We start from the raw sequence: 8,315 nt of genomic DNA, 5'->3' as shown, positions 1-8,315 counted from the left end.
CAACAGCCCTGTGCCCCAATGTCCAGTCTTTAGGCCCATTTTGTCCTCAGTATCCCAGGCTGCACCCCCCAGAACCCTCAGTCCCAGCGCCCCAGTGGGACAAGCACCAGACCCTGGGGCCCTGCCCCACAGTCCTTTTCCCCTCATGAACCAACTGGAAGTGTCTATGGGGGGCAATGTAGTCACTTGCCCCACTTCATGGAAGCCCTTGGGCCTGGGTTAGAGAGCCAGGGAAGGGAGGCTTCCCTCCACTTAGGGCAGGCTGGAGCTCACAGTCTTGGGAAGTAATATCAGGAAAGAGGAAGAGGAAGGGATCTTGGGTAGACAGAGGCCACACACTTCATTGTAATTGTTTTAATTGTCTGGCTTCTCTCTAGACTGGGAACTCACTGAGGGTTCTGACCAGTAACTGGCATATAGAAGGTGCTCTACACAAAATCACTGACTAAATGAAAAAGGACTTTCCAGTTGCCTTTCTAAGTTTTACAGATGGGAAAACCAAGGGCAAGGGTGAGTGGGAATGGGTCAACATCACACAGCTGAGTCTGACATGAAATGAAGCAACAGCCACCTCTACACCCTCCTGACCCAGGAGGGGCGCAGGACTTGACACACCAGCAAGGGGCCTGCCCCTCAGGTTGAAGTGTGGCTGCTGCCAGCCTATGCCACCCTCTGCCAGAGACCAGCTGTGAGGGTGCGGGCAAAGACAGCAACAGCACAGGTCAGTGGACGGGCTGGAGGCAAGGCCAGGTGAGCTCTTAGGCTTGACTCACAAAGCCTAAAGGATTGTGTGTGTGTGTGTGTGTGTGTGTGTGTGTGTGTGTGAAAGAGAGAGAGAGAGAGAGAAAGAGAGATGAGAGTGAGGTTAGGAACAGGTGGTGCCTTCCAGAGGAGCTCTGTTCCCTCCACCATACCTTCAGAAGCTGCTGCCTCCCAGTCCCAGGAAGCAGAGCACATAGATAGGGAATAAATACATGACCAGTGGGAGAGGCAAAATGCTAGAAAGCACCCCCAGCCCAGCTGGGTCTCTACCACCAGGACCCCTGCCCCTTGAGTCTGTGTGAAAGCCAGGCCCTCAGGCTCAGGCAGTCACCCCAGGAGAAAGGAGATCCCCACCAGGACCCAGTGAGAGGTAGACAGCGTGAAAGCTGAAGGAGCACCAAGGGGCCAGGTGGGGGAAGGGAGAGACTGGAGTATGCAGACACCCAAAGCCATCTCATGCAAGAAAAAGTTTCTACTCCCAAACCACCCCCCATCCCCATCATGCTCGGCCTCCCTCCTGCCCAGGCTTCCCCTCTGCTCAACAGAGAGCTGGAGGTAGGAGGGCCAACTCAGTTTGCTTGGCATGCTACTACTGGTCCCTAGGCCCCAGGGAGGCTAGCAAAGGACATCAACCCTCTGATGCTGCCACTCCTACTTCCTGGGATGCTCCTGCCCTCCCATTCCCCAAGAAACACCCAGGCCATGGAAGCACAGAACAGTCAGCTTCATGTTCTGGGAGCTGTTCCAGAGCCCTCCGCCCAAGGCCTCTGCCTGGAGCCATCCACCAGCATCAGTCAGGCAGCAAGCGGCCCAGTTCTGCTTCATCCAGCCGGTTGGTGGCCATGATGTGTTCCAGCTGCTGCCGGTAGCGCGCCAAGTCCTGCATGAAGTGGGGCACCCGGGTATTGTCCAGCACCCCATGGGGCCGCAGATGGTCTACATCCTCATAGGACACCTGCAAGAAGGAAGCTGGGCCTCAGGGATAGCCAGAGGTAGCACTGGCTTTCAGGTAGCTGGTCCCAGCTCCATACCGTGTACAAATGGTTCATTGCCCTCTGCTCCTGGAAGGCCTCCCTTTCCCCTCTGGATCCACTCCCAATGTTATGTACCCTCAGGCCTAGTCCTGGGTGTTTGTTCTTTCCCTCTCAACATCTTCCTTTATCATCTGTGCCCTACAACTCTACTCCTAATTCCAACCCAGCTTCTCCCCTCACCTCCAAACCTAGGTATCCAACTACCTCCTGAACACCTTCCCTGGGATCTCCTTCAGGCACCTCAGACCCCACACCAAACGCTGAACTCCTGGGCTCCAGCTTATGCCAGCCCCACCTTCCTCACAGGTTCCCTATATCAGCTTGAGGGAAGGGACCTGGGATATGTTACCCACCAAGTCAGGGTGGCTATTGAGTTAGAGGAATTCCACTCTCCGAAGAGCTTTCTGCAGCTTGCTCCTCCCTCTGCATGGCCACTGCCCAGTTAGACCAGACCAACATCAACTCCGCGGGAGTGACTGCAAAGACAGCTTCCTCCTCCACCTGTGCTCCCCTTCCCTAGGCCTCTCTGTCTAATCCACCTTCCATCTAACATCCACAGGGAGCCTTCTAAAGCAAAAGTGACATTTCTCTGCCTAAAGCTCTACTGATACCCTGTTGCTTCAGGTGCAGTCTACCTTCCTCAGCCTGGTACAAACACCCAGAGCCAGACACTTGGTCCCTGGCCATTTCTCCGGCCTCCTTCCCAGGCTGTGTTGACTGCTCCCCAGGTGTGAATGCTCGCCTCCTCTGAGATGCAGCTAGCTACACACACCTGCAGTCTAGGTCAAGTACCTACTTTTGGCTGCCAGGCTGCCACTTCTCTTTTGTTCACCTCCACCCAGGTCTCCTCACCAGAGAAGCCTGGCACCTTGTCCTCAGTCGAGCAGCCATCAGAGGCTCAGGGAACACTGGTGTCACAAGGAGAGCTGGCTAGGATCTCTAGAGGGCACAGAGCCTCACCTTGCCCAGTGAGGTCAGCAACGGGAAGTCGATGGTCTGGCGGTGCCGCAAAATGCGCACGATGCCATCCAGGTACACCTGATCCTTGCTGAAGCAGCCTGTGGGCACCGGACGGCTGTGAGCCCCGAGGAACGAAGCCCCCCACCCTCACCCCGGGTCAGGGCACTCCCCCCCCCCACCCCGCACCCAGTCCTCCCGTTCAGGGCATCCCCCAAGCCGGCGCCGGCGCCCACCGGGCAGCGAGGTGTCTGTCTGGCCGCGCTTGGCACGCACGCAGTACTCCCAGCGCACGTCCGCGTCCTGCACGTAGCGCGCCAGGTCCTGGAAGAGCTGGCGGAAGGACATGCGCGAGGCACGGTGGATGGTGTAGTACAGCAGGGCGGCGCGCCACAGAAAGGGCTGCTTGCGGAAGAGCACGCTGTGCAGGCTGGCCAAGCCCTCCTCGGTGGGGTTCGCGGGCCGCAGCCCGTACTGCAGGCGGCCTTCCGCGCTGTGCCACGGCTGCCGCGCGTTGTTCACGCCCCGCAGGTAGTGAGTGCCTGCAGGGAAGGCGAGGGGAAGGAGAAACTGGGTAGGGCATAGGGGGACCAACTTGCCGGGCCCTGTCCTGCTACATCCTGCAGGACTTCTAGCCGGTGACTCCCACGCACTCCAGCCCCTAAACTCAGGCTCTCAGCAAGTTCTCCCCGCCCCCGCCCCCAATGCATACTCACCCAACCCCAGGCAACGGGAAGACCCTCCTCAGGTGAGCTTACACCCAAAGACTCAGAATCCCCCACACAAGAATCTTTCCGCATCCATTCAGGGCTACACACACAACTCTCCCAAATTCACACTGCCCCCCACGCCCCCAGGAGAGGTGTAGGAACTCACAAACCACCCCAGCCCCACATCCTGCATGCCCATATCATTTTGACAGTCATGCTGATGACCCCAGCGGAAAAACACCTTTTGCCCAGAGCCACAGGATTCTTGATGAGGAGAGACAGACAGAAAGGAATACTAATTAGTGTCCCATGCTCTCCTTTTCAGCTCAGTCTATCCCTTCCTAAAACCTGGCTTTGTGTCCTCAACTAATTTTCTTCCTAGGATCTGGCCTTCCACCCACCCTCGAGGGCCTCCCTGTTGGTGGGGCTAGTGGGACCCTCAGGGTACTCTGGCCTGTCGGAGCCTCAGTAGCCTTGTCCCCACTGTCAAGGGAAGTCAGAGAGGAAGTAGAGCGAGGAAAAAATACCCAAAAGGAGCAAGAGATGGGAGTGAGCCCAGAGACTGGGCGGGCATGTTCTGGCCTACCTCTGGGAGCCAGAGGGGGTAGGTAGCTGCTCACGAAGGGAAAGGGCCCATCCTCCGGAAGGAAGGGGAAGAAAGAAACAGGGTGGGGTTACTGGGGCCCCAAGCTGCCCCCCACATCGTCCCAGTCTCCTCTCATCCTACCCACCCACCCACCTATCCACACCCTGACCTATCTCGTGCCGCAGCATGCCCTCCAACCAATACTGGCGGGCTCCAGTCAGGTTGATGGCCAGTGTTGGTCGGCTGTTCTCCACCATCATCACTGCCTGGGACAGCAGGTCTTCACTCAGCTGCACCACAACCTGCAGGTGGTAGTGAACCTAAACCACGGCAGCCAGCCCTGGGACCGGTATACAGGCGGACCCACTGATGCCTCAGGACAGCCAGGCCACACCCTTGGCCAGGGAACCCACCCTTCACCACCTCTGCTCAGAGCCAGCTGCCACCTCATTGGGACAGAGATAGGGGCTTGCCTGGGGTCACGAGCTGGCCTGGTGTGGAGCTGGGCCTGGCAGCCCGGTTTGGGGCACATACAAGAGGGGCCTCAAAGACAGGGCTAGCTCACCTCCCCGACGCAGCCCTCTTTCTGCATGTATTTGCGCACAATGGACCAGATCTGGCACTTGGTCAGCAGCTGGCCCCCCGTTGCAGCCTCAAAGTGTTCATAGGTACCAAACTTCTCCAGGACCGCCTCAATGATGCCAACTGCCTGTAACAGGGTTGCAGTGGCTGGTCAGACCAGGCCTCTTGGGTGATCAGGACAAGGGTAAGGTGGGCAGGCCAGACTGACCTGATGGATGAACTGTCCAGAAGCTTCACAGTACTTCTCCAGCACAGCCGTGGGCATGGGTTCCTGGTACTCGAACTGTGGGTTGTAGGTGTAATGGGACTGGAAGAACTTGTCCCGCTCACGGTCCATATTGGTTGGCCGTAAGGCCACCAACATGCAAGGGCTCTTGCTGGCACCACGGCCTGCATCCTTTCGAGTCTTAGCAATGTGAGGCAGGGAGGCCGCAGACCGCAGGGTGCCCCCACCTGGGTCCCGTGCCCGTCCAGGTGGGGCCCGACCCTGGGGGCCACCTCCCCGCCGGCCAGTACTATTTACAGTATAGGTGCTCTCACTGCGACGCATGTGGCCACGGTGGCCCAAGTGCAGCTCTGAGAAGGGCTGCAGCTCAGGCCTGGGCGGCAGAGCTGAGGGGATTGACAGAGCCAGGGGCAAGGCCAGGGACCGAGGCCAGGGGTACAGCAGTGTCCCATCTCGGTCTGAGGGCTTCAGCCGATGGCCCAAGGATGAGGGACTAGCTGGCGGGCTGGGGGGTGCCTGTTCATACACCTGAGCCCCTGAGTCCAGCACCATTCTGTCCTGGGGGTCACATCCAGCCGGGTCACTCCAACTCCCCACACTGTCGACTTCTGGGGACACAGAAGGGCATGTGGAGACCATTATGAGCCGGTGTGGCCTGAGCATCAGCAGGCCTTGCGCTCCACAATGCCCTGGCCAGGTGTTCAGTGGGCTCGGGGCCTGCCACCAGGGGTCTGGGTAGCTGCCCCTCACCCCCTTCCCGGTGTCCATTCCCTCCAGGCAGGCTCATCCAAGGAAGCTGGACTGGGGGAAAGCAGGAACTATGCACTCACCTAGATGGTGGTTCTGGAATCCCCTTAGCCTATGAGCTGCCGAGAGCAAGGCCCGAGCCCCAACTCGTGCTCAGCGCCCACCTAGACTGAGACCTGGTGGCGTAGCCCCAGCTGCCGGGAGGACAGCTGAGGGGGCCTCACTACCTTCAACCTGCCTTCCGCCTATGGCATTTTCTCGGTCTCACCCCTCGCATCCCATCTAGCTCCACCACCTCCTCCACCCCAGTTGGCCTCAGTCAGGTCGGGGGCCTGCATGTCCCTTGATTATGTTACTTCCTCCACCTGGAATGCGTCCTCTCTCCTCTGGGTCATCTGTTCAAATCCAAATTAGGATCAGCTTTTGGGGAGCAGAGGGAGACTTGAGCAAATTCAAGCCAATTCCTGGTCTGTCTCCTATCAGAGGCCTCTTTCTAGTGGTCATCCCAGGCCAGCGTTGGCATGTTCACCCCTTGCTCTGTACTAGGGCTCAGAACAAGCCAGTCTCTCCCCAGAGACTGTCTGAAGGCTCCAGACTTTGAACTCCTCTGCCTGCTCAGGGCCACAATTCCAGCATTTCTCCAACGCCATCAATCTCTTCCTCTCTACTGGATTCTTTCCATCAGCATAAATACATGCTGTTATTTCTGTCCTAAAAAAAACAAAACCAAACCCCCACTTGACCCCAAACTCCTCTAGCCCCACATCTCCCGCCAGCTGCTCATTATTGCAGCACAACACCCATCACCCATCTGTACACAGTCTCAACCCTTCTTTCCTCTTCTCTCTTACGTTTCACTCCAATTAGGTTTTTATCCCCACTCTCCATTAAAATTGAGCTGAATCTGACCAAGGTCATCAATGATCTTCATATTGAACAGTGCACAGGACATAATTAATCATCTCATCTTGGAAACATGTTCCCCACTTGGCTTCCCAAATACACTCAAACATGTTCTCCTACCTCACTGGCTGTTACCTCTTGGCCTTTTTTGCTCATCATTCCTATCTTCCTGACCTCTTAACACTGTAATGGCTCAGGACTTGGAAACTTCTATGGACACTTCTCCCCTCTTCTCCATTTATACTTACTCCCAGAGTGATTTCATCTGCTTTCATGTTTCAAATACATCAGCCCAGACTTCTATAAACTTCAGACTGGTGTTGCCAGTTATCAATTCAACATCTTTACCTAAAAGTACAATAAGCATCTAAAACCGAACATGTCCCCTATCTGGAATGCTTCTCCCCATATAACCACAGGACTCACCTCTCCCACTTTCCTCAGATTTCTGCACAAATATGCTATTAGACAAGTCTCCTTGAATCACTATAAAATGGTGAACCTCCTCTTTCCTCTCCACCACAATCTTCCCTTCCCCACATTATTGGTTTCTGAAGCAGTTATCACCATATGAAGCACAGTATAGTATAGTTATCTGCTTTCTCCTTTCGAATGTTCAACAGCTGTGTCCCCAGAACCCAGAACAGTACCTGACCCAGAGCAGTTGCTCAATAAATGAACCCAAGAGTACTTCTTCTCAGAACTGGAAACATTCCTTGTCCACACTATGTCTCCCTATCTAGATCTGGTCCCCTGCCCCCACCTCCCTTCCCTCTGCCTGGTGACCAGCTCTTTGAAAAGATTTCAGGCCTCAGACTTTACTCTTCTCAACCAACTGCACACTTCTCTGGACTCCTCACTGGTCTCTGGGCACAATCTCTGGATCAATCGCCTTCATCTCCACTCCCCCCTCTTTCATTCGACCTACGTCTTCGCAATTACCAAGAATACAACTGTTTCTTTCACTTCTTTTGCCACGATTGCCCTCGCAATGTCTCTGTAGCAAATTCCTGAGCATTCCTCAGGGCTCGGCTTGGGTCTCACCTCCTCCGGGAGGCCTTCCTGGCGTCTTGGAGGCTCCCAGTGTCTGGGCGGCTCCTTTACCACCCTAAGCTGTCACTGTCAGAGCCCAGATCCGTGTTTCCTCACCACCCCCTTAACTCCCTGAGGGCAGGGACAGGTCTGACTGACCCCCATGTCCCAAGCACCCAACACTACATGAGGAATGAATGAAAGATGACTGGGGAGGAGCCCGGGCACTAGGCGGAGTCTGGCGACAAATGAGAGGGTGTGGCCTGCGCCAATAAAAAACTCCCGGAGAAGGTAACGTGGAAGGGGAGCCAATGGGGACGGGGAGATAGAGGAGGGGCGTGACCTGCAGCCAATAAGAGGCGGAGGATGGGACAAGGGGCGTGGCCAGTGGAGGGCGGAGCCGGAGGACAATGGAGGGGGGTTCTCGGCTAGAGGAGTAGGGATCGCGTCGCGCGCCTCCGCGGCCTCCCGGGGGCTGGGGGTTCCGCCCGCGTACCGCGCCCCCACCTGTTCTCTCCTCTTCTCGCCACCGCCGTCCCCTCTCCGCAGCCACCAGTCGCCGGCCGCCCGGCCCGCGGGAGCCGACCGCTGGTGACGCACGCACTCGGGCGCGCGCACGCTTACGCGAAGGCGCGCGTAGTCGCGTCAATCTCGGCGGCGGCGCGCGCCCGAGGAGGCAGGGGCGGGGCCGGGCGAGCAGAGGGGCGGTGTCCGCCACCGGGTCACGCCCCTGGGCGCGGCCGTGTCTTAAGCCCGCCCCCTCCACGCGGGCCGGA

At 57.2% G+C, this 8,315-nt stretch overlaps 1 protein-coding gene across 20 annotated transcripts; it reads right to left on the bottom strand.

The window, feature by feature from the left end:
- Positions 1-339: 339 nt before the first annotated feature.
- MATCAP1 (microtubule associated tyrosine carboxypeptidase 1) lies at positions 340-8,201 on the bottom strand. Of its 20 annotated transcripts, XM_025426458.3 has the most exons (10): positions 7,552-7,957; positions 6,756-6,855; positions 5,970-6,315; positions 5,386-5,465; positions 4,840-4,914; positions 4,615-4,758; positions 4,219-4,351; positions 2,990-3,295; positions 2,757-2,854; positions 340-1,717 (listed from the first exon to the last, which is right to left on the bottom strand). In XM_025426458.3, exons 4-10 carry the CDS (start codon positions 5,407-5,409, stop codon positions 1,553-1,555), a joined length of 945 nt encoding a protein of 314 aa, XP_025282243.1. In that variant the 5' UTR covers positions 5,410-5,465; positions 5,970-6,315; positions 6,756-6,855; positions 7,552-7,957; the 3' UTR covers positions 340-1,552. The 20 variants fall into 20 exon arrangements, with proteins under 20 accessions (XP_025282243.1, XP_025282245.1, XP_025282231.1 ...); XM_025426460.3 differs by lacking the exon at positions 5,970-6,315; XM_025426446.3 differs by having other exon boundaries at positions 4,840-5,465; positions 7,552-7,954.
- Positions 8,202-8,315: the final 114 nt, after the last annotated feature.

This window comes from Canis lupus, chromosome 5 (assembly GCF_003254725.2).
Source record: "Canis lupus dingo isolate Sandy chromosome 5, ASM325472v2, whole genome shotgun sequence".
Taxonomy (NCBI): Eukaryota; Metazoa; Chordata; class Mammalia; order Carnivora; family Canidae; genus Canis; species Canis lupus.
This window is presented reverse-complemented; position numbering and strand designations above follow the sequence as displayed.